At 46.5% G+C, this 26,170-nt stretch overlaps 1 protein-coding gene across 6 annotated transcripts in view; it reads right to left on the reverse strand.

Annotated features, from left to right (window-relative positions):
• Positions 1 to 1,462: 1,462 nt before the first annotated feature.
• The window catches only part of KIAA0930 (KIAA0930 ortholog), a 40,899-nt gene continuing 16,191 nt past the window's right edge, over positions 1,463 to 26,170 (reverse strand). Inside the window, exons 2-11 of one of the 6 annotated variants that reach the window (XR_004357331.1) lie at positions 24,352 to 24,500; positions 18,025 to 18,132; positions 16,665 to 16,742; positions 14,411 to 14,512; positions 14,056 to 14,196; positions 11,876 to 12,070; positions 9,932 to 10,094; positions 7,996 to 8,151; positions 5,749 to 6,306; positions 1,463 to 4,739 (exon numbers count right to left, since the gene is read on the reverse strand). Coding sequence is in view for 3 of the 6 variants with exons in the window: in XM_032689312.1 (XP_032545203.1) it covers positions 6,266 to 6,306; positions 7,996 to 8,151; positions 9,932 to 10,094; positions 11,876 to 12,070; positions 14,056 to 14,196; positions 14,411 to 14,512; positions 16,665 to 16,742; positions 18,025 to 18,132; positions 24,352 to 24,500 (1,133 nt within the window). In the remaining 3 variants the exon portion in view is untranslated. Of the gene's footprint in view, positions 6,307 to 7,995; positions 8,152 to 9,931; positions 10,095 to 11,875; positions 12,071 to 14,055; positions 14,197 to 14,410; positions 14,513 to 16,664; positions 16,743 to 18,024; positions 18,133 to 24,351; positions 24,501 to 26,170 lie in introns of all 6 variants that reach the window. The other 5 variants (XR_004357329.1, XR_004357330.1, XM_032689313.1 and 2 more) reach the window with 5 other exon arrangements.

Genomic DNA, 26,170 nt, shown 5'->3' on the forward strand with positions numbered 1-26,170 from the left:
AGTTGCTTGCAGGTGAACTCCTGCCTGGGAAAACCCTGCTGCTAAAAGAAGGATGTCCTGCCCTGGCCCTTCCTCACTCAAACCTGGAGTTTGTATCAGTAGAGAGCCTCATCTCTACCCAAACTGCTCAGGATGTTTTGAATACAGAAACAGAAGCAGAATTTACGTGGTTTGAAGTAGTCATCAATATACTTACCCACGTTTCTGGTGGGTTTGTGTACTGCTCATTTTTTTAAGGCACTGTTTAGAAATTCTTATTTGCACCTGAGCATCCTGAACATAGTTAGTTTGGTGGGTATTACTGTTAGGGACATCTTAATCTTTACTGAGGGGTGACACTGAAAAGAATCATGGCTGGAAGTCTGCAAAGGCTTCAAAGACACGAACAGAAACGTCCTGTCTGGGCAGTACCACTGAGGAAAAAGTGTGACTTTGCTTTACTACCTTAGAGCACAGATGGCAATAATACAGTACAAAACCTTTTGTCTAAACCAGTTCTGGAGCTCCACCTGAGCTGGTGGGCACTTGGGGCAATTCTGCTGACTGCAATTCCAGGGAAAACTTGCAGGTTGTAAAAAGCAAATTCCTAACGCTGAAGAGAAAACGGTGGATTACACACCAAACTTAATTAATCTGGCAGTGCCTGAAATCTCTGTTTCCTTACCTTTACAGTGAGGTCAGAAATGACTCCTGTGACCAACCACCTGTGCTGATCTCCTCCTGTGCTGGGCAGGGCACCACGGACATCCATAGCAGGGAGCACAGCATTCCGAATTCGTGCTGAGAGCCTGGATAATAACTCCTCCTGCTCCTTGATGCTACATCCATCACTGCCATTTTCCAAGGAAAACCCACTCTGACACTTGCAGTGATGAAAGAAGGTTCTGGCCACCCTCTTGTCCTTGGGGAGCAAAGCAAAGCCCCCACACTGGGTGCAGGCTTAAGGCATTCGCTGCTGCCAGCGGGGTTTGGACGAACACAAGGGTTGCACCCGAATTAAAGGCTGAGTGCAGGACTTGGAAAAGTCTGCAGACTTGTAAACTGCTCCTGCTGAATCTCCCCAGCAGGAAAAGCAGAACCACAATGTCCAGGGGAGATGGGAGGGGACAGAGCAGGGGTGAGTCAGCACATGCTGCAATGCTCAGAACACACAATTTCAGGCAGCCCAGGGATAAAGGGTGAGCTCGTTCTTGTGCCACTGCACAAACCCTCACTGAAGTTCTTCCTGAACTAATCAGGAAGAAACCATTACAGCCATCAGTCCTCACTACCATGCACTGCAAAAACTTAAATGTTAATGACTATGTAATTAAACATGGATCAATTTAAAAGGGTTGTTCTAAAGGCAAAAAGCTTTTCCAAGCAAATTCAGGACCACACTGACTCTTACCTTCTTCTCCCTTACCCAATGCCAAGTTGTCAGACTGACCACTGAGAAAAACCACAATTAATAGAGTCCATGGTTGTTTAAGAGGTCTGTTTATTGGCTGCAGGGTCCAACACTTTCTTCACTGCTGCCATATGCAAAGTCACCTCTGGTTTTGGTGCACAACGTTCTCCTTGCTCTTTGTTCACAGGGCTCAGTACAGTGCCAGCATGATTTCCAACCCATCACCTTTTAAGCAACACTGATGAACCGACGGGGCAAATAAAACCCAAACCATGCAACATGTGTTAGGCTGAGAAAATGAAGCTGAAAATATTTATATATTTACACAGAGAACGTTCAACATTGCAACCCGCTCGCAGACTCGTGTTCCCCTGACCAGGTATCCCAACAGCTACATTCTGGTGTAAAATACTCCTTCTTCTTTAAGGTTTGGTGTAAAAGCTACTTATTCCACAATGCCTTGAACTGGATTCTACCGCACCTACTTGTGACACAGAATTCCTACACACCAGCACCACACACTGCCAGTCACACCCCACAGGACACAGTAAGGCATTCACAGACCTCTGACTGCTGTGACCACAGGAAATCCATTTTCCAGAGCTTTCAGCTGTGACCTTTGGAAACCATGAGAGCCTTTCAAACACAAAGGGCGAGTCCCTAAGAGATGGATTGTTCTTCCAAGAACTTTAAACTTCTCATTCCTTGACACTGCTACACACAACACAGACAGAATTTAAGACTAATACATTAATTTCCTAAATAAAAATTTGTTCTTAAACCCCGCCGGGTAACAACAGGGCTTAGGCACTTCTGAAGGTTTTGTCTTACATCTGTCTTTAATATGGGGAAGTTTCAGACTACAAAATACAGGACAAGCAATCATCTGGAACGGGAACAATTAAGGACTGGCAAGAAGCAGGTCAATAGTCTAAGAGCACAGACTGTTTCTCTGGACTCCACATCCACACAGAACTTCAGTGACCACATGGGATTCTACACATGAGGGTCTGCTGGAAGAAATCTGTCTGCAGAGCCAAGGGTTTCACTGTCTAAATTAAAACCTGTGTAAGAACATACTTTGGGAAAACCACTTCACTGTGAAAAGCCACCTGTGCAAACAAATCTCTTCTGGAGAGCACACCGTGCCCAGAAAGGGAAAACTGAGTGACAGCGACCCAGAGCCCAACATACCCAGGCCTTGTAAACAATGAAGACCAGGAGAATGGAAAGAGAAGGAAAGGGGACCACAGAGACTGGGTTAGCCCAGACAGCTGAAAGACTTGTGGCGCTTCTGAAAACAGCTTCTTCTGAGAGGAGACGTGGAATCCACCCTGTGCTGGCTGGCAGTCAGAGAACACAACTTCACACACGTGGTGTCTCTAAGGCAGAGCAATAATCTGCTAATACAAAATAGCTGATTACAGAGATTTCTGGAAAAAAAAATAAAAAAAGGCTTTGTAGTTGTTAAATTGACAGCAGTGAAAAGCCTACAAAGGGTGAGAAGATGCACATCCTTGCATTTGACACCTAACAATACACAACATCCGTGAAGGGCCCAAGCCTCCATCTCCAGAGGGAGTGAATCGGTGGCAGGATGGAAGGAGTTAACTGAGCAAGGAGGTGTGGTGGGATTCTGTAAATAAATAAAGCTGTTCTGCAAAGCTTCCCAAGCGTGTTAACCCCGTGCTGCATCCTCAAACAGCACCAGAACCAGTGGAACCCACTGTGCTCCAACAGTTCAGAGTCAAAGAGCCTTCATGGCCTGCAGGACACACCAGCTCCATCCCCAGCAATTATTTAAATGGCCAACAGAGGCTTAAAATGGTTTACTGCTTAGGAGCTAGAGAATTAACCATCCTCCAAATTAGTGGGGTGAGAGGTTCCTATTAACATTCCCTTTTCTTTTTTGGTGTAGTGCAACAGCATGCTAAGGGGTCAGCTGTGCCATCCTGACCCAAGCAAAACTTTGATGAACTTCCCTGTCAGTCTGTCCACACAAGGACAATAAATTATAACTTTCAGGGTCTGTTTAAAAGCAGAACAAAATGTGGAATTTGATAACAGAAAGTGGGAACCACGGGCTATACAGAAGAAGTCCAAGTCAGTTGTTTAGAGAAGGAATAACAGAATCTGGCACATCTTTGTTTCTGAAAAGCACTATTGACATTCAGTAGACTTTTTGACCTCTATTTTCCATGGATGGCCACGAGGGCATACCTGTAGTCCTTTTCTACTAGAAAAGGTGAGTCTTCCACGTACCTAGAGCATATCCCACTAGCAAGATATAAGAAATAAACTGATTTTTTTAGGGCACTGCAGCCCTTCAAACACTAGACACCAAAATGCACCCACGTACACGTAACAAAGCAGACGACACCTCCTGCATGACAGGTGTGGGATCTGAGCTGTGCCTTCAAACTCATGCACTGCTTAGAGCCACTCTGAGATTTGCTGCATCACTCCTCACCTGCTCTGAGATCTTACACAGCAAGGTTTGCTCAGTCTTTCAAATCACACAAAACGAAGCTACCTAAACACAACGCACAACACCAAGGGAGCATTACAAACTCCTGTCGACTGAGAAGTGTTCAGGCACCTACCACTGGAGTTCCTGTCTGGATACATTTCCCTTTCTCACGTGTTATTCCTCTGGCTGGCTGACTGAAAGGTATCAGTTGTCATTAGGAGCACAAACACCAACCCTCTCTCCCTTCCCTCCCCAGTGAATATCTAAAGGAAAACCAAGCACTGGTTTGCCCAGTCCAGCAGGATCAAAGTGCAGAATGAGGAGCACACTGAGAGGCTTGTTCTCCAGCTGAGGAGTGGTTTAATTCCCAGCCTGGGCCAAGGGAGAACACTTGTACGGACTGACATCAGGCACTGACTACCTGGGGATCTCAGGTAAGCACCAGGCTGCCTGGCAAGGTCCTTGAGAGGGCACTTCAGCTGCTGAGTGAGGCCTCCACCTGTGCCCTGGCTCAGGGACAAAGCCTGGGGCAGTCAGGTTGGTGGGAACACCCTCACGTGCACGCTCACACAACCACGTGGGCCACAGGCACCGGCCAGGCCTGCACTGGAAAGTGGCTGTGCTGCCAATGACAAAGTGAACACTTCCCTGGTGCTGCTGCAACACATTTGAAGCCAACTAGAAGTGGTCAGCTGTCCCTGTCATACACTCATGCTGCCGGTGTAAGAACTGCTGCCACCCCGTGCTGAGGTGACAGCCCCCAGGCCTGGCCTCAAGCACAGACAGACCTCCTTACCACGCTGGAGTCACCACAGTGGGCTGAACGGCAAATTTAGTCTGCCTTTATGCTGAAGTGGAGCTATTTCCATGGCATCTAGCCTGAGGAAAAAAAGCAGAAAGTCCTGTTTGAGAGGTCAAGTCATTAGATGCTACTGAGAGAACAACAGCAAAGCACTTGGGCAAGGCCAGGTATGAGGGAGACAAAGGTCCAGGCTCAGAGCACGTGCCATTTGGTAACTGCAGCAACAGTGTCAGGTTTGGGTGCTCAGAGTCTGAAAAGTGACAAAAATGGCATCTTTGCTCTCCCTCTGTGCGTGTGGGGAGTCTGACATGCCCCAAGACACGTCAGCCCTCCTACTGCTGTGCCAGCTGTGCAGTCCTAAATAAACTCAAGTATGGACTGGCTCCCATATCAAAAGAGTGAACCAGAGCACAGTAGACTCAGTATTCAATCATTTTGTTTTCATATCCAGGACAGCAGAGTTTTGCTGTTTAGAGAGAGCTGCACTTCATGTGTAAACATAAGGCTGTTTTCCTGAGAGCTCCTGACACACCACTTTGAGACCTCCCATTACGCAATTTTTAGTCACTTTTCAGAACAGAACTATGTTTCCATCTTCTGTATTTCCAGAAAACTCTCTGTGCTTCAGTATGGAACAACCAGGAGACAGGGGATCCGGGCGAGCTGCCCGACCATTGATCAGCTCTCATGCCCTCCTTGGCTACAAATGGCACCACAAGGATGACTCTACGTACTCCCAAGTCCTGTGCATGCAGGAGGATGTTGGTTACTGGGAAGGTTTTAGGCCCTGGAGTCCGATCACGGCCTCCTGTTTTTCCACTTTAGACTCAAACTGGCATTGACTCAGCTGAGAGAGAGATAAGCAGCATTAGTACTGGAGATGAACCTCGGCTTTACTATAGCAGCACATTTTAGCCTTCTTTTCCCTGGCTCATTTTCTTAGCCAGCTCTTGAGGATGAAAATGTTGCTGTTCTTTGGTAGATACGGAAATCCGTCAGCAGAGTTCACCTGTCCTAACACTGACACATGAAAAATGGGAACATTTTCAGCCTCTTTTAAGCTCCGACCTGACCTGCTGCACGTACCAAAATGGCAATGTGTCTTTGCAGGCTCTTTTTCCCTCAGCAGGACACGACTCTCTCATCCCTTCACCCCCCGCCCGCACGAAGCCGTTCCCACGAGGAGAGGGCATGGCCAGAGTCTGTGGAACTATGTCCCTCAGCAAGTCAGTAGGAAATTCCCAGAATGTTTCTCTCAAAGAGTATAAAGTTTAGCACATTCTGTACATATGGTTGGTTTCTCAGTTATAAAGTAAACACGGTAGCAAACTGTCCATGAAGTGTTGACTCGGTTCAAACGCAGCCCCTTCTCGTTTTATCTTGCTGAGAGAGTCCCCTCCCAGCCAGAAACACTCCAGCGACGTGGGCATTCAGTGTGTGACAGCAGAGGAAGGAAGAAAGAGGCACTTTTGATCGGCTGGTATTCCTGGACTTCCCTTTTTTTCCCGCGGAGGTTGTGTTCCGACACTAGGTGGTAGTGCTGGCACGGGAACCCGCTGTGCATAGGCACTTGGCAACTCGGCTCCAGGCAGGGCCCGCTCGGCTATGTCATCAGGATCGGCTTCTGCCGCACTTCCAGGATATCTGTGCGAGGGACACAAACACACGGCGAGCTTAGGGAGCTCCTGGAAGCAGCCCCAGCCCCGGGAAGCAGGTGGACTGCAGCACAGCCCACCGGGAACCTAAAACGTCTCAGGATGCGGCTGGGAGGGACTGAGGGATGGGAAACTGCAAATCCAGCCCTTCAGGGTGGAGAGGACAGCTGATCTACCATCGTTTATACTGGGATGAAGCAACACGTGTCAGACAAGGGGCCACAGCATCTTCCAGGGAAACAAGTGTAAGTGGTGTTGGATCAAGGGTTGGACTTGATGATCTCGGAGGTCCCTTCCAACCCAGCTCATTCTATGATTCTATGAAGTGCCATTAACAAGAGATGCCAAAGGGTTTTCCCTTTCTTGAAGGGAGAAATGCAACACCCCCAAGCCCCTTAAAGAGACTTCTGGATCTGAAGATGTGGGGACAAATAATTCAACTGGGTCATCCTTCCTCTACAGCCCAAAGCCTACATTTCTGCCCTCAAAAAGCTACCAGCTTTTTGGCTGGTAGCTTTTTGGCTCCTCAGCTCCATATTGTCCAAATGTGACAGAACATGAACCTGTAAAATTTCTGTCATGATCACGGGCATCTTTGTAAATATGTAAAACCAACATGCTGGCAAAGACAGTACACCGGGAAAAGTGGAAACTGGGCTGCTATGTCCTTTTGAAGGCTACATAAAGAACAAAGAACATGGGAGAAGGGAGTACACAATTAACAGGCTGATCAAACACAACTGCACAAAGAGGATGACATGAGTAAAAATTGACCTGCAGCTCCAGAGGGCTCCATCCACACTTATAAAGAATTAAACACAGTGGGAGGAGTCCAGTGAAGGGCCACAGAGATGATTAAGGGACTGGATCACCTGACACACGAGGAGCAGCTGACAGAAGTGGGACTATCTAGCACAGAAAGAAATCTTATCAATATGTATAAACTCAAGACATTTTAAAATGTGCTTTGATCACTGTCACTGGGATTTTAATATCTTTGTACCATCTTCTCCCAGGGAGATGAGCCCCTTTCCCACTTCACCCTGCCCCTCGTGCAATGCTCCTCCTTCCTGGAAAGCTGCCACTGGCACAAGTGCATTGATCATAAATGGGCTCTACCTGATGTGTCAAACTAAAACAAATGTGGGTAGTGAAAAACTGCAGAGGAAAATTCTGCCCTGGAGCCCAGACATTTCATGTCCTATTTCTGTGCATCTCAATATATGCTCCAACTCCTGCAACCGTATGTTCAACAAATGGAGTCTCAGAGAGATGTTCAAGCTCAAAGCAAATATTTGAGCGGGGAGGCATTTGTGCCACCCACTTGAGCAACTATTAAATGCCAGCAGGAACAATACATCTTCTGTGAACTCCAAAAGGCCTGTGGTGGGAGAGTGAGTGAGCTTGGTAACTCCAGCTAACTCGCTCTAAGATTATCAACACAATTATCATAAGGAATAATTATTTTGCTGAAACACTGTTCAAAGTCCATCCTTAATTACAGAGGAGCAACTTTTACTGGAATTTGTAATTTCTTCCAAACTGAAATCAATCCCTACCTATAGTGGGACTGCAGAGAAATACTTGTTCCTCTGACTTAGCAGCAAAATCCCCCAACGCAGAAGGCTGCCTAGGAACCAAAGGACTCCGGTTTTGCACAACACATGTCAAAATTCACCTGTTAAAATTCGATGCAATGGCAAAGTGATGTAAGTTAAGTGTGCATAGAGTAGAAAGTTTTCATCTGTCCTGTTCAGCTTCAGCCAGGAGCCCACCAGCGAGCGCCCTGTCCCCGACAGGGACCGCGACCGCAGGTTGGTCGCGTTGTGCAGATCTGCAAAGGCACAGAGAGACAAAGAGCTTCAAGGGATTGCACTTCTTGCATTTCACTGCAACACTTCTGAAGGTCAAAAAAGGGGGAAGGCCTCCTGTTCACGGTGCAGAGACAAACCACATGCAGGACATGACTATTACTGTTTTTTTAAATCAGTCAGACCTTGCCCGGCATAGAATTCACCATTTACACTGGAGCTAATAAATGGCAGCAGCACACAGAGCCTCCTGCTGACAGAGCAGCCAGGACAGGGAACGAACCCTCTGCTGCCACACTGCACAGGCAGCACCCTGATCCAGTCCTCCCTCATACACAGAATCACAGAACATCCCTAAAATTAAGCAGTTGCTCATGCAGAGATCCACCAGAGTATCAGAAGAGAAACTGTTTGTTTTGAAGAAAACTGATATCTAGCACACAGGGGGAGAGTGAGCATTAAAGCCTCGGCTTCCTGCAGACCTGGCACCCTTCAGCAGAGCCATTCTTCTCATAACTACTTTAGATAACCACAAGTAACTTCTAAAACAAAAGGATACTGAGTCCCCTGTAAGTCAATGTGGCTTTTACAACTGCAGGTCTCTCCCACAGCCATAGGCTGCATTTTTGGACTCTTTGTAAACCTCTTCTCCAGTGCCCTGTAACACTCAGCCCTGTCCCACAGTGCCAGAAGCAGATGTTGAAGTCAACATATCAATTTTGGATCAGAGTGATCCAAGCTCTGGGACTGAAAGCAGGTCCCGATCCAAACAAAAAGAACACATGGTGGCAGCTACTCCAGATAACATGGGTTAAAACACAGGTTTTGATGAGACAAATTAAGGAAAAAGAGGGAAGGTTTTTATTGACAGAACCCTCAATTAGCTACAACCAGTCTAAGCTGCACAGAATCTGCATTAAACATTATCACTCCAGCTTGTTTTATAACGTGTAGTTCTTTATTAGCTAAGCTGGTCCAGTCCTGCTGATGAGCAGCATCTTTGCTACTACAGGCAGAACTCATGACCTGAAAATCACCTCTGTGTTTATCTGTGAGCACGCCAACAGACAGATTTATTGACTGAATTGTTTTTAAACGCATGAAAAGCAGCTTGGACGTTGACATTTGTGAGTTTCCTGCCTCACAAAACTGTGATGTGATTGGATTTATACTACAAAACTATATTCTGAGTCAGGTTCCATTTTTTCTATCTTTGTGGTTGTTTCCTGCTGAGCAACTAAAATTCAAAGGAAGAGTTCCACAAGGCATTAAACTGTAATACAAACAAACTCATGAGGTTTTCTCTTTAGAGAATTCAGAACTGGTTCAAAGCTAGTTGAAGAAAATGGTTTTTTCACCAACTTTAACCAGTTCTGGATCAAGCAGCTCTGCTACTTACTCTCTCATGCACCAGGGAGTCTGCATTTGAACCCTCTTCTGTCCCATAGGGTGAAAATCAGGGAATTCAGAGAACCTGCAGCTGAGAGTATGCCCTACCCCACAATACCTGGAAGAGTGTGGCATCTGGGAAAGGGGAGGGTCTCTGCTGCTCAAGTTTCTCTCAAACGGGCCAGTATAAAAGGGAGAGATAAGGTTTAAACATATTTAGGAATTGTGGGCTCCAACCTTCAAAAAGATGCTCAAGCCTGTGAAAAGCCCCACCTTCAGAGAGGAACTGGCTCTTGTGTGGAGCTCTCCTTTACCCACCCCGCAAACCTTCTCGGGAACCCGGCGCTGGGATCCCCTCCCGCAGCCTCGTGCCCTGCCCAGCCCAGTGTGTGCAGCTGGCAGCAGGTCCCTCACCTCCACCATCCTCATCTCTGAAGAACTCCTCGCTGTCGTTGGCCGAGTGGGACTTTTTCATCTCTGCAATCCTGGTCCGGGGCACTTTCCTCTTGAGGGACGGTGAGAAGAACGACGGGCGGTTGTTGCGCTCCGGGGTCGGGGGGGTGCTGAAAGAGGTCACCTGGGAGGGCAGGACAAACAAAGGCTTGCTTTTCCCTCTGTCAGCCACGGGTGTAAACATCAAAGTGTCACCTGAAGAGTCACCTCAGCTCCAAGATGCCCATCAAGAGGAAAAATATTTTGATGTATCATCGCCCTCAGCTGTCGTGCAAATAATGACCACTTTTCCCAAGGGTTTATAGTCATAAAGGAACAAAATCAATCATTTGGACAGCAAGAGTGTCAATCTTACTTTTGCATGTTGAAATTGAGGACACTTATTATGCTAAGAATGTATTGTATTGGACACACTCCAATGGTGCACCTTCATTTCTCTGGCAAGCACAAGGCAGTGGTTTCCCTGCTGAGAGGGCTGTCCCACGGGATCCCTGTGGAATGTCACAGTGTCCCCAGGGAGCAGGGTCACAAGGCCATTACTGAGCCCAACATGCTGAGGCAGAAGCACAGTCAATGTACAACTGTGTGTGTGTCATGTTTCTATACAGGCTTGGAGAACACCAAACTGAGATGCCCCTGTTGATTTGATTAGTCCAAGTGATGACAAATACAGGGATAGAAGTGTCTGTGGTGAAACACAGGGACAAAACTATCAAAAAACCCTTCCTTCAGAGCAGTAGTTGCCCTTGAATAATCCACAATTAAGGCCAAGCATATCTGTTTTGGAGAGAGTTGAAATGCATGACTGATGTACTGGCTTTGACAGCAATATTTTAATAGTTTCATTTCAAATGGAAAAACAAAACAGGGATAGCGACTTTGCTAATGGATGCAAAGAACTTCTATCTCATCCTTCCTTCTTCATGCAGTCAATTTAACAACCCATAACTCTCCCTGAGATGGCACCTGATACTGCCCCCATCTGTCCCATGGAGTGAGGATGGCAGCCAAACCAGGCTGATGTTACACTGCAGAAACACTCCACATTGTCCCTCTATCACTAATTTAAAGAAAAAAAAAAAAAAGGCATTGTAACACCCAACTGACCCTCTCCCTAGTGCACTTCATTGCTAACTTGTGTTCGTCTCTGTTTTTAATTCTGGGGCCATTTCATGTCACAGCTGGAGGGGGAAAACCAGAAACAGGCACATCACCATTAAAACCATTATCAAAAAGCAATGATAACACAGTATCAAACCCAATTTGATGTTTTCCAGTTCACACCAAAAGCCTTGGAGACAAAAAGATCATGTCACCTCTCCAGGCCTGATTCCTCCGGGCTGTATTTGTGTGGTAGAGAACAGGGGCCAAATCAGCATCTATGGTCTGATTCTATTGGCATTTTACTGCACTTGCACTAAAATTAAGCATATGTATGAATATGATACTGCACCTAGATCCATACTGCTCATAGGCCTCACACTGGCAGCATTCCTCAGTGCCAAACTCTAACAGTACCATCCATTTCCACTGAGGTTTAGCAAGCAACCTACATAACACACAAATCCCATGTTCCTAGGTAAATCCCATCTCGTACAGAAATGGAATCTATTATTTTCATGGAAAACAGGCAGAATCAGTTTCCCTGGCATCAAGACTGCTGTTGTTTCAACAAAGCACTCCTCCAGAAGCATGAATCATCCAGTCATCTCTGTATCCAGCATTCGCTCAGGAGAAACTGTGCTAAAAATCCATCTCCTGTACTGAGCGTGTTCCAAACACACCCAGGCAAACCCCAGTTCAGAGCCTCGCTGTGAGTTAAGCCCAGCTCCAGCCCCTCTGCTGGCTTTGGAACAAAGCCCGTTCATGCTCCACCTTCAGCCAGCATTTCTGTCTGCTGCTTACCCTCTCGTGCACTGGGGAGTCTGGATTTGAATCCTCCTCTGTCCCATAGGGGGAGGTGTCCCCCGTGGAGACTCTGCTCACGGCCATCTCCGCGTGGCCCTTCCCCTGCGGGCCCTTCATCCGCACGAACTCCATGTTGCTGTACTTGTAGAAGCCAAAGGACATCCTCTGGGCCATCTTCGCTGCCACACTCACCTGCAACACACCAGGAGAGCAGAGGAAAACATGCAGTGCCAGCCCTGCAACTTGAAAACGGCCATCTCTGAAAGCAGTTATCCAAGAACAAGTCAAAACCATAGTGGACAGTGATTCTTAAGAAGCATTTAAGCCAAAATCTGAAGTGATTTTACAGAGCCAAACACAGGCTCCGAGAAGAACCGACTCCCTCAGCTACGCAAAAGGCAGAGTTACCAACAGCACAGTGAGATAAACCAGAAGGTTTTTATCCAGACCCACACGCTGAGCACAAGCAGGGACGTGCACACCTCACTGCAGCCTGTGCCTGGACACCTGTTTGAGTCCAAAAAGCAACAGACACACACATGAGATGCCTGAACCAGCAAAGCACACGGCAAAACTCTGGTACTACTTTGTGGCAAGTCACTTCAGACAGTTGTGTGTCCACAAAGCACAAAGAACCAGTCCCATGCACAGTCCTGACCTTCAGCACCTTCAAACCCCCTCAACTGGCCCAGGGGCTCAACTTCCAGTTACCACAACTGAACTGGAAACTGAACTGAGAACTGAAAAAAGGAACAGACCAATATGAAAACAGTCAAGGTTTGGCCAAGTCAACTAAGTCAGACTTATCTGACAGTTTGAGCAGTTTATGGCAAGTTCCAGCAGTTTATGAAAGGCTGAGATGCCCATTATGGAGCATGACTCATATTGTCCTGAGAATTACAGAACTGTAGAATAGTTTAGGTTAAAAAATTCCTTTAAGATCAAGTCCAACCCTTGACCAAACAAGGCCAAGCCCACCACTAAACCATGTCCTAAAGTGTCACATCCACATGCCTGTAAATCCGTGCAGGGCTGGTGACTCCACCACTTCCCTGGGCAGCTGTGCCAGGGCTAGACAGATATTTTGGCCAAGAACTTTGTCCTAATATCCAATCTAAACCTCCCCTGAAACAACTGAGATCAAGTAACCTTCAAAAGCATAGAGAGATTACTTCTGTAACCTCTGTAAAGTTCTGTAAAAAGAATGGTCCAATTTCAAGTTTTACCTGTGGCTGTAGTGGAGTATTTGAAGAGCCAACAATTTTACTCCATCTAACAAAACAGTGGCAAGCAGCTGTGCAGTCAGTCAGGACATTGCTGGGCTATGAGGTGGTTTTACCACATCAAATCTTGTCTTTCCAAGGCAGGGCTTTCTTCTCCTGGTGTCTTCAGTGATTCTGCATTCCCACGTATTTTAATAACCCACCTGCTGATTCTGTGAGGCCACAAGGTGACAGTGGGAAAGAAATAATTTTTCTTTCGTGTTCTCCCAAACTGCTAGAGGAGTATAACTGCTCACATTTAAAAGAGGGAGAAGGGAAATTATTCAGGACCTCTCCTGACAAGGGCAGAAACAAAGGGAAATGAATTTTACAGTCACAGTAGATATTGTGGGAATTTTTTTCGTTTCTGAAGATCTCTCAGGACTGTCTTCATAACAAACCATTTGAGAAGTTTATTGACTCTTGATTTCAGTGCTAAGTACTGAATTAGAAGCTGACAACACTGGCATTTCATGTTTCTGCAGGAAAGCAAAGAAAGCTTTTCTCTGTGGCAGCGAGACCACAGTGGTCTTTTGAAAACAGCCATGAGCACAAAAGAGAATGGAGAAAAATATGCTTTACATAAAGCAAGGTAGTCACCAGAGTTTCAGATGTCCCAGGAAGTCATACCTTCTCTGAAGTAACTAGAAACGTCTATGACCTTTCAAGAAAATGAAGGGGCTCCCAGAAAACTGTTGTTCAGGTCCATTCCTGTGTCATGCTCCTGACTACTGATCACCTTCACTCCTTTTGGAGTCTGAGTCAAAAGCAGTAGCTTTCAGGTAACTTTCAAAGCCAGAAAAACGACTGATACACCAGATACAACAGGACAAAAAGCTGAGCCCCTCAGCCACAAAGACAATCTGGTCAGAGCACCATTGCTGCAAAGGGTAGTGTCCTTCAGAAGCTCCTTACCCTGTTGTCATAGACCTTCTTGAGAGCTTCATAACGGATGGACCCCTGGAAAATCACCCCTTGGAAGGTGTTGCTTTTGTCACTGGCCACCAGCTCCACACAGACCATCTCTCCTTCTCCCACGGTCATGTCACTGAAAACCTGCCAGAGATCCAAGAGGAAACACTTGGAGGCAAACTGCAGTTGTTCCAATGGAAATACATTCAGATTCCCATGGTTGTCCTCAGGCCCAGGGCAGTTTCAATAACCCCTCCACCAGCCATGAACGTTTGTTGGGAAGGTACAAGAAACCTGTTAATCAGACATAAGACCAGAATAGGACAAAACTTTGCTGCTGCTGCAACAAGGAACTCACCTCTTCGAAGCTGTCAATCATGAAGAATATATTGGGGTAGCTGATCTTGGACTCCTCTCCTTTACTGTCCATCGGGTGTTTGCTCGGAGATGCAAACACTTGCTGAGGAAGACACAGGACAAACACCCCTTCTCAGTTCAATGTGCTCAGGGATGGACACCCTGAACACAAGGCAAGGAACACCGAAACACCTCAGCCCAGCCCTGCTCACTTACACAAGAGGTGCTGGACATCCTGCAAAAGCAAAGCCAAGCTGGTTTCTGCCCACGGCCAGATCTGCAATAATGACCCTTGAGAAACCCTTGGATTTTCACAGGCAGGTTACCAAACACTGCTGGCTCCACAGTAAATGTCCCCGTGTGGAGCTGACCTCTCACCCTCCTGAGGCACAGCTGAGGCATCCCACATGTCATCACAGAGAAAACCACCCCCAGCTGCCCTCAGGTCACTGCAGTGCACTGCCAAGAGCACACACACAGCACCAGAGTTACGGAGGAGCAGCTGACCCAGCACCCTCCATTTCAGGTAATTTAATTGTTACTGTTGGCTCAGTGCCACGCCAGGACCAACCTCCCCCAGCAATGGGAAGCGTGGCCCTCAGGAGGACAAGCACTGGGTTTCTCATCCCCATCTTCTGCTTCTGCTCCCTTCTCCATCCGCTGAGCTTCCTCCTGCACACTCCTCCCTCTGTAGCAGTTCCTGAATTCCTCTGGTGACTTCACACCACAAAATGTATTTAAATAGCTAAAGGCTTTACATTTTATCATTCCAGCAAGATTAACAAGTAGGTAAGGAGGGAGAAAGAATTCATACCAGGCAGCTTTCTTTGCTTTCACCCCTGTTCAAACAGAGGTTTGAATCAAAGAACTCTGTCAAATCTTAGCCCACTGTGGACCTGCTGAAAGCTCTGGATCTGCCCAGGCTGACAGGCTTGTGACACTCTTGCTGCAAACCATTCAACATAAAACATAACTACAGACAGGATATTACATCATGACAGGGGTGCTTTGCCTTTTTTGTACTTATGAAGCCTACATGCACATTTAAATATAGATTATTAAAAAGTAAGGTTGCTTCAAGACCAGAAATATCATTAGAAAGTAATAAGACTCCTCAAAAAATGATACCAGCACCAATAATTTACAAGCAGTCCCACAGCAGGAGCCTCTAGGAGTGAGGAACAAAAAACCTCCTCCTCGTTCTAGACACTGCTCACATGCAGTGAGGGCACATCCCTCATCCTCTTCTTCATAGTTTTCAAATCTGCAAATAACATTTACAGATTTTTCTCAAAAAAATTTTGCAGAAGTTAATTGAGGGTGAAACTTGGGCCAGTAAAAACTGAAAATAAGCAATAACTGGCTTACATCAGCAGTGCAGTGTGGTGTCTCAACAGCACCAGAAGAAGGAAATTATGTGCCTAACCAGTGCAAATTAATCAGCAGTGCTAGTTTTGTAGGTAAAATAAAAGTTCTTTTAAAATGGTAAAACAAAATTAAGGGATTAAAGAGCACTGGTTTATTTCTGTAAAGCCACGTAAGCAGCTGCATGAGCTAAGGGAATGGAAATGCCTGGGAAAAACAGGCTTTGAAAGGCAACAGCAGCCTTTTAAACAATCTCTGCTAACTAGAAGTTGTTGCCAGATCTGCTGGAAACTGAGTGAAGAAGCCTCAGGTTTCCAGTTCCTATCCCCTCCCTGCTTGTTATTCGGTCTCCTCCACTGTGCTAAACCCTGGATTTACTGCACACAAGTGATTAAAGCCTTTGGTGTGGAGATGGAAGGAATGAGCAGTTTAAGAGAGAAATTGAGCATCTCATAAAGTAAGGAGATACATTGGTAACCAGTAAATTCTCCACTGTTTAACAGCTCTACATCACAAATTTATCCTGAAAGCTCATTCAAACTAAAGCTAAACCCAATTTTAGGTTTAGCCTCAGCCTGGGGAACAGCTGGGCACACTCCCCTCTCCCCAGCACCACCTTCCCTCTCCCCCAAATCCAGCAGGCAATGATACACACCCTGAGAGCATGCAGGAACCTTCCCAATTTTGTGAGAGGGGCTATAAAGGACATTTACATCTCCTGTTTAGATGAGTGGCAAGAAATGTCACTACACAAGGACCGGAGATGCCTCACAAGGACACATCTGTCAGAGCACAGCCTGAGAACCACTCCCTGGTTTTGGAGCAGTTTTTAGGATTAGGTAATCCTGGCTGCCAACCTCTGATCCACAGCCACAGAGGAGGAAGCTCACCTGAGATTTCTTTCTGTGGATGTGAATGTCTCCTCCGTCGGAGCGCGTGCACACAGCACAGGTCACCACATAGTCCAGCTGAAACAGGGCACCAGGGAGAGAAACTCAGGGTTAGGGGGGGCAAAACAAAACCTTTGTGTGCAGGAAGCAGAACACACGCTGTCTTCAGTCTTTTTCGGCTGTCTAAAAAGTAAGACCTTTTGGTGTTGCCATTTTCTCTGCAGTACTGAACCTCCTACGATTTTCAAGGCTGTGTTTGTTCATTAACCCAGTGACACTGCAATCTGTGCTGCACAAGCCCTGGGTAAGGACACTCCTGCCAATATTAACCCAGTGACACTGCAATCTCTGCTGCACAAGCCCTAGGAAAGGACACTCCTGCCAATGTTGTTTAGCACGAGCTTCCTGTCAGCTGGGGGAATGAGCAGCACCCCCCCCCCCAGCACACTAAGGTAGAAATGGAAAAGATGTCCCTTCAAAATGGGAAAAGGAGACACAGTAATGAACACAAGTGATATGTTAGAGAGGTCAGAAAACATTGACACAGCCTGACAGCAACCTGAAAAACCTTGTAAGGACCCAGTGCCACAGCTCTGGACTGCAAAGCCCAGCTGTAACAGCATCTCTGAACTCTGAGTGTGGCAAATGGATCCTGGTTTTATTGAGCATCAAATAAAGGCAGAAGCTGCTCTCTGCAGAGAAGTTCTGCAATGAGACTTCTGGGAGGAAGGAGGGAGAATGAAAACAATTTGTCTTCCAGGATGTGTGCAATGTCTCCCATTCTGAGTCATAATCAGCAAACTTTTAAGGGATCTCGAGTGACTAAAGTAATGTTCAGCTTCCCTAAGCACCAAAATAACACACACAATAACCAAACAACTTACGAGTTAATTAAAGAAATAACTTGTGCCTCATGTTTCTACCACCAGAAAAAGAGTTTTATTTAAGTTCTGATGTCAAGAGCAGCAAACCCCCAGTGTAACCCATGACACTGCATTTCCACTTAGCAGTCCCCTCCCCTCTCAGCTGCACCACCATTGTGAACTCTAATGGAAATGTCGCTTTCCCTCTCAAAAGCCATTAAACTGGAGAAAGCCTTCCTTTCGTAAAACTTTGTGACAGAGCATAAAACTCAGCCCAGCCTCAATGCTTACAGCTCAGGTTTTTTGAGGAAAATCATCAACATCTCAGTTTATGTTCATTTAGATTCCGAAAGACAAAATTAAAGCCAGTGTTTCCTTCTGTCTTCCAGGAGTGTTCAAATCCTCCAAGCCAGGGAGGAAAGGGGACAGCTCAAAGCCTACCCCCAACCCTCTGCAGTATAAACAGCCCATGAAAATGAGATAAGCATCACTGTTACCTTCTGCAGGATGAGGTTCAAGTAGACACTCTCTTCCCAGTCAATGTCAGGGTCTCCCAGGCCAGGAAGCTTCTTAGAATCTCTCCGGTAAACTTCCACTTCAACCTGCTAAGGAAACGTCACCTCTCCTTGAGAACTGTTACTTAGAGGCACCTATTTGCAAACACAAAACCGACACCAGAAGCTGCATGTTGTGGAGCTTCCCAGTTTTCCATCAGGATCGGATTTTGCTGACTGTGCAAGACTTTGTGTGGAATTGAACTGGGGAAACGTGGGATGTGCAGGAGAACAGGGGAGAAAGGCAGGTCTGTGCAGGAGAACCTCAGCTTTGGACAGCAGCTTCATTTATTCCTTCTAGCAGGTTTCAACAAAAATGAAAGTAATAAAATCGTGGATGCACAGGGAGTGTCTTCAGGGCTGAGTGAGAAACAGCCCTGCAGACACCAAGGTCATCCCGGGCTTTCCTCTTGGGATTATGGCTACTGAAATTTTCATGGGCAGTAACTGCAGAGGACGACGAGAAAAACACCCTCCAAAACAGAATTCCCGACTCCCCTTTCCTGGATACCGTTAATTATTGAGGAGTTGCACCTGATCCTCCTGGAACACGCTCTGGAGCCCACGGAAAGGCAGCAAAATGCCTGGTAGCCATGGCAACTCCACACCCACCGTGGCTGTAAAGCTGAAACAAAGCCCACTGCAACAGAGGCTGCACACTCTGCAAGAGGCCAAGTGCAGCTATGGACAAACCCATCCATTTCAAAACATTTACTTCACTATTAATCACTTGAATTCTGTGCCCACAGCCACTCTGCATAACCCAAAGGCAAACCAAGAGAAAGAGCAGTAAATGCTCTGAAAAGATGATTAATTTCTGGTGTCTCTGCACAGAGCAGAACAGCAAGAAGACGTCTCAGACTCCCCGGGGTTCATGGGTGGCTACCAACAAACACACTTTCTAAAGAGAAATGCAAGCAAGCATTTTGTCACACTCATCTGTAAATGGGAAACACATTCAGGTCAAAAATCCCCACTGGGTTCCAAGAGTAGCTGCAACATTTCCCATTCTGAAGAAGCCAAGCTAGTTAAAGTTTTGCAACAGAAGAACTGGTGAGAAAGAGAACAGGATGGGAGAGCACATTTTGCAACATCTATTGCACATATTTAGGGCTTAAAATAGCAGCAATCACCTCACGTGAACGGGGATTACTGAGCGGTGAAGTTCAAAAGTCAGGCCCCATTTATCCCTAACGAGACAAGAGTAAGAGGCACCCAGGGCCATCTGTACCATCAGCTGGCAGCTAGAAACAGCAGCTTCCTCCATCTGCAAAGACAGAAAACTCTCTCCTGCATCCAGAAAACTGCTTGGCCCCCTCATGTGAGGGCACACACCAAACACGGGTTTGCTGGATCCTGCATGGCCTTGAGACTCTGTTTTCTCACTGAATTTTCACTTTCTTCATTATTACATAGGTTTACCATCAAATAAATGAGGATTTGCAGCAAAAATGTGCAAATCCTAAATCACACAGGGTGTGGGAACTGTTTGCAATACCCAGTGTGCCTTCTGCTGAATCCAGTCAGCTCAATCTGGGATGGCACGTTACATGCATAACAGCACACACAGACATGGGAGAAGGAACATTACAGCATGGCAGTAAATCAAAGTGTTGCAAACCATCCCTACTGGATGCAGAAATGCATACACTGGGTTACTGACCAGAAAATGGGGGGGAAACACCCTGGCACACAGACTAGACATTAAAGTTTTAATTACTGGTGTTATTAGAGACATGGTTATGCTATTCCAGAGCTCCAAGTCAACTGCATATTGATTTCAACATGGAAGCCAGACATTCCCAGACCTCTCACAACCAGGCTGAGCTGGCTGTCACCCACAGATCAAACACACTAAATGCTCTGCTCAACTCGTGGCCTGATGAGGCTCTCAGGGATGTCGTAACATAGAAATTGTGTGAACAATTTCTTTGCATTTCTGTGTGTTTCACCTTGGCATAGCTGAATGCTGATAGTAAAAATTACTGCGCCACTAAGATGGCTACAGGACCTGAAGTTAGAACAAAGGTGGATTCATGCCAGATGCCAAGGAGGAGTTTTGGCAGGTGAATAAAGTTTTCTCATCTCCTATGACCACCTGTTGTGGTCCAATTAACAGTGGACAGCAGAACATGTTTTCCTTATGTAACCAATGTAGTGTGAACAAGAAACTAAGCGTCATGAGCACTATATAATCTGTCTTTCTTCTAATAAAGACGACATATTGCCTGATCATATTGACCTAAGAGCATCTGTCCGTTCCCTTCTGTCGACACAGGGAGCTCCAAGCAGACACTTCTACCTTTTCCAGGGTGCAAGCCCAGCCCAGCAGTGCTCCTCTGCCCCTCAGCTCGCCAGTGCCTCAGACAGATATGCTGCATTTCTGATGCTGAATTATTCATCATAATTCATCACATGGGAAAACTGGGTCTGGGCTTCTTCACCTCCCAGCAAAGTTGCTCTGTGTGGCAGAGAACAGAGCACCTTCTCAGCCACCTGAGTCAGTGCAATTCATATCAAATTCACTTCTGATTCCAGCCTTCTTGTCACCCTCTCTGACTGCTTAAGATGAGTTCTTCAGAGGCTGGAAGAAATATAAAGCAATTCATTAAAAATGCCCCTGCAGCCCACACCCCCTCCTGAGTCTGGAGTGTACTGACTGTGACACCACTGTGACAAGACATTTCAGCTGCACACTTGCTTTGCCTCAGACTGGAATTCACTCTGGAAGTAGGGCAGGAGATGAGAGCATCATTGACTGCTGTTAGCCTGCCAGGCGTGTCTCAAGCACAGTCCAGCTCCCAGACAGCTGGATCCAGTTCTGTGTGGGAAGGAGATGTTCCTGTCACTCCAGGGACAGTATCCTTGCCTTGGCTTTTGCCAAGCAGTCTGCCAGAGCACACAGAGGAAATGGAAATGGCCTTGAGGATCTCAAGGGTCTCTTCCAACTTGATGATTCTCTTCTATGATTCTGTAAGTGCACCATGGGCAGAGGCTCTGGGGTAGCAGCTCCTTTATGTTCACACATTTAGCAAAGTAATACGGGAAAGCACAGGGATTTCTGGAAAAGAGAACTGCCAAAGGCCAAATGCTGAAGATGTTATTCTCCTTGCAGAAAATCAGAGTATCAACCCGGTAACACCAGGGTTCCTTTTTCACTGTCCCTGTTGTGCAGGAGCCACTGCTCAGCTCCCTGCAACGCCTCCCTGAACTCAGCACAGAGAAAGGGCTGGGGCACAACAGCTGGCTCTGCACTGGCCTGCACGTGCTGCCATCACTGCCTGTACCCACTTACCACCCATGAACGAGGAGAGAATTCATCTGGCCAAAAAGATGCAGTTTTTGGCCATTTGTTTCTCTGCTGCATTCAGGTGGTGGTGTGGCACTGCCGTGGATTTAGCTGTGGAAGTGGACTGGTGTCCCCCCACAGCCAGTGTGTGTTGTGTCACAGGTCCAGAGGCACAGGAACATGCAAACCATGGCTCCTGTTCAGTTCTGGTTCTGAAGCTGCAGTCACAACATCAGCAGCTTAAGCTTTTTGAGGACTTAACAGCCCAAATGACTATCCTATGCGTTTGGCAGCAACTCTACTCCTCCACATTCACAGGGTGCTGAAGGAAACAGGACCTACTCCAAAATCCAGGCAAGCTCAGAACATATACCAAGGGTGTCTTAAATTTATCTTTTTTTATTGCTTTGCCCTATAAATCCAGCACCCTTTTCAGATGAGGAGGCATGATGAAAGGCTGAATACAACCCAGCCCTGCTGGCCTGTCACTGAAGCTCTGCCTTCATTTCCCAGCTGTAACACCACATACTTGCATTTTCCACAGTCTCAGGGCAAAGTAAAGCTGCTCTCTGCAGAAATATCAGCAGCTTGCAGCTGTAACAAAGCATAATCCTTTAAAAACTCCAAAGAAAGAGCCAGAAACATTCCACCTTGACCTAACACTACTTGAAAATCAGAATCCCAAGTCCAACCACATGTTAACCTTTCAAAGCTGTAGGTTTAGGCAATGTCCAGGACTCTCTGAAAGTGTGAGGATCAGATCTTACATTTTCCAGCAGGTCATATCAGCTGATGTGTGAGGCAGCAGCAAAGGGCTTTTTGCATCTTGACTTCATAAACAGCAACAACTCAAAGGGATTCCACCTCACAAAAGCCCAGAAATTCCTTAACCTTGGGAAAAGCTATGCTCCACAGTGCCCTGGCCTGCACAGAACCTGACAAGGTTTTGTTTAAAGGCACTGAGAGAAGAAGTCTCTTCAAAACTTGGCAAGGAAAACAGCAAGAGTGTTACTGTGACATGCCAAGGAAACACGGAACTGAACGCCCTTCTCTGGGATCCAGGAGTGTGCAATGGATACAGGCCAGAATTGGAGATGGCAGTTCTGCACTGGCATTCACATATTAGGAGCTTAATTGCTGTTTCACCCATACATGCTCAGTTTAGAAATTGGTGGGATGGAAAAGAGAAGCAAATGGAAAGTCACTTGGAGCAGCGGGTCTGCAAAGCAGAGAATTTAAAAGGCCTTTTAAAATGAAATTTAGGATGGTAGAGAAGTTCACCATCAGCACCTACTGGCACACCAAATGGTACCAAATCACAGTTTATTGCTTCAAGCTGTTGTGACTAAGCTGAATCCAAAGCCCTTCTCATTCAGTCTTAAAACTGAACAGAACCTCTAATCTCGATCCTACCACGTTTTTCCCGGCTTATCCTCTATTGCACTTCAACTTAAATGTTACTGCTGACACTCTTCAGCTCCAGTAAGCACAGAAAAAAACCTGTGGAACTGGAACTGCTTTAAGTCACACAGGACAAAACCTGAAAACCCTGGATGAATGGATATTTGTTTCCCATTGACACAGCCCATCACACCAGGGCATGCAGATGATGTGAACACACCACGTGAGTGTGTCCTCCAGGGAACAAACACCACCACTGTCAGCACTCACACAAACAGCCAGAGCACTCTGGTGGGTGGCAGGGAGGCTCACAGTTCTATTTGGCTGCTACAGGTACCAGTCTCTAGCTCCCTCCCCTTTAATGACATGACTTCTGCTATTTTGACACGATCTTTCAAGAAAGAATGTCCAAAACTACAAAGTAAAATAAAAACCCATACAGTCATAATTCAAAGAGCAGGAGTAGTTTTTTGGTGTCTTACTGCGCTGGACAGGCTCAAAAATCAGGTAAAAGAGGAGTTGGAACTGCAAAGCAGTCAGCTAAAATCAAACAGGAGCAAGGCTGTACAAGTACCAAAGAGTCACCAACCATGAAGTTTCACAAAGCACCTGAAGTACTTCAAAGTCACAAGAGAGGTTCAATTCTCAGAGGTCAAGCAAAATGCCAGCAGCCAAGGGGGAGTTACAAAATGCCTGTGTTCTACAAGGCCCACTCCCCAGCCCAGCTGTCACACCAAGCAGCTCACTAATGCTGATTTTGCAGTAACTACCACTTACGAAACCTCCTCACAAATAAAAATTATTTATGGTGCTTTTAGGAGGCTTAAATAAAGCTCTGAGAGCAAACGCAAGGCTTTACGTCCCTGAATCCTCTCCACAAGAGGTTCAAACACTTTAAGCTGATGAATGTGTTAAACAGAGATTGATCAGGGCTCTGTGAATGGATTTGCCTTGCTTCTGTTTCCCCCACCTAAGATGAAAACTGCCATGGAATGCTGAGCAGTTTCTCAGCTCTCCAGAGGGGAAATACCTGTGCAGCAGCTCGAGGGTACCTGATTATGTGTTTGCAAGAAACAGTAGTTTTACAGGAGGGTATGTTGTCCTCAGTGTCCTCTCCACTGTTTGTCACTGCTGTATTCCAGCTCCAGGAGGCTGTTTGTACGCTGCTACTGAGTACCCAAGAGGTGGTGATTCCTCATACTCTGGCATCAGGCAGGGTTCTTCTAGGAATTCCAGAGTGATCATCTTCCTCCTCCTTTTTCCTCCCTTTCTACAGATTTGCACTTCAAATTTACAAAGCATCACTGCCAAAAACCAAAACGAAGCCAACTCCCCCAAAAAGCAAGCAAACTTTGTGATTTCCTCAGGCCTGTAACAGCGCAGGTCCCTCACAGGCTGCTGGTGTTCGCAGCACTAACCACAGCATCTCCTCCTCAGGCGGTTTTGCACAACACCGTGCGCTGGGCAGAGCTGGAGGCTCCTTATCCTTGGTTTGTAGTTCTTCAGATGTTTCAGGCACTCCACAGCACCAAATCCCACACCAGGCTAAGCTTCCCACGTTCACACACGTCCCTGCTCACCTTTTTGCCGTCCGTGCTCTCCCCGCCGGAGTAGGACAGCTTCCTGCGGACGTAGAAGAGCATGTCGTCCTGCCGGGGGGCCCATTTCTCCATGAAATACGTGGAGAACATCCACGTCCAGAACACAATTCGGTCATCTTTGAAACACCCTGGGAGGTACAAAAGGAAGGAGAGATAAGAGCTGTGGAATCAGCAGGTCCCCCCTGGCTGTGCTTAACACGCCACCCAAAGTCTCTGCCGCACGCGGTGCAGCCGAGCTCAGCTGCAGCTCTAAGTTCCCGGCCAGGAACATAACCCAGCTCCTCCTCGAGGAAATGATGAATTCCCAAGTCTTAAATCCCCTTGAAACTTGTGAATTACACAAGAAAAAGCAGGAGGAGAATGGGAAAAACGGGAAGAGGGAGAGGCAACAAAGGCTCTTGCTCAAGGAGACAAATGACATCAGCAATAGCACCACGCTTGGCATCTCCCCAGGAAAAGGAGGCACAGGAGAGCTGACATCTCATTTTGTGAAACTCTTCAAAGCACTTAACTGCAGTGAAACAGCAAAGGGTGCTACACCTCTTCTGTGCCCTAATGCTCAAGTATTGTTAAAGATAAGAGGAGAAGTGTAACTCAGCACATCTTCCCACTCCACTCTGGGTGCGTTATTTGCCCAGCAAATCTTTCTTCCAATCTTTAATTACTGTGGTGGGCAGGAGATTCGACTTGCAAATTTTTCAGCAGACAAAAGGGTGACTGAAAGCAAAATATTAGGTCTCTCCAACTAAATGAAAACGTAATGTTGAAAACAAAATGAAATCCCACTGATGGACTGTACACAGAATATGTTAATCAACATGGAGCAGGGTGGTATTTGAAACTATGTATATGGTTGATTATATTAAAAAAAAAACACGCGAAAAGGCTGAGGGAGAACAGCAAAGGGCCGAAGTAGTCAGTTCCCAGTGCAGGTTAATTCCAAGCCACGCTGCAATTGCTTTATTTGCATGGCTGCAGTGAAGCAATTTCAATTACTTAAGGCAGCAGAGAACATAATGTGCAATCCCGAATAAAATCTCCACTAAACACCTGAGTACTTTAGTGCTATCTGTTTTTTCCAGCAGAGAAATGGAATCAAACACTGGATAGGGTCAGGTACAGGATGCTGGGCATGTGCATCATGAGATCCCCTCCTTTGGGCACAGATGAACAGGACTGCACAGCAAACAGCTACACCTGAGAGCCCACCAGGCAAGGGTGGATTCCAGCGTGTTCAGACTCCCAAAAGCAGGTTGGGAAAGGACAGGATTATCACTGGTCAGTACAGTCACTAATGGGCTCAAAGACACTTATTAAATCCCGTGGGGTTTGAGCACCTGGATTCCCAGCCTTAATTACATGAGGAGCAGAGAGGAAAGGGGGGAAGGGGACCACCCCAAGTCCATGTGAAGTTCTGAGAACACCAAAGGAAAAACAAACAAACAAAAAGAAGGTACATTCTCTAAGACCCATCTCTGAAAGCGCTCTGGTGTTCAGAAGTACAGTGCTTTGGGTTTCTTTCATACGCAAGGGAACAAAATAACTCTGGTTAAGCCACTCCTAAATTTATAATGCAAAAATCAAGATCTAACCCCAGCATTAGAAACAAGGGTTAAACCACTCCTAGATTTTGACGGTACCTGCAAAACTCTGGGAAGCTGCCCACGAGCTGCTGACACATCAGGTGTGTTTTAGGCCATGAAGCACAGGAGTGAACTTGCTCACCTGAACTACTCACAGGTGGTTATAGCAGAGAACCCACACGTGCAGGGGAACAGGCCCCAGGACTCTGTGTGTG

This window comes from Chiroxiphia lanceolata, chromosome 5 (genome assembly GCF_009829145.1).
Source record: "Chiroxiphia lanceolata isolate bChiLan1 chromosome 5, bChiLan1.pri, whole genome shotgun sequence".
NCBI lineage: Eukaryota > Metazoa > Chordata > Aves > Passeriformes > Pipridae > Chiroxiphia > Chiroxiphia lanceolata.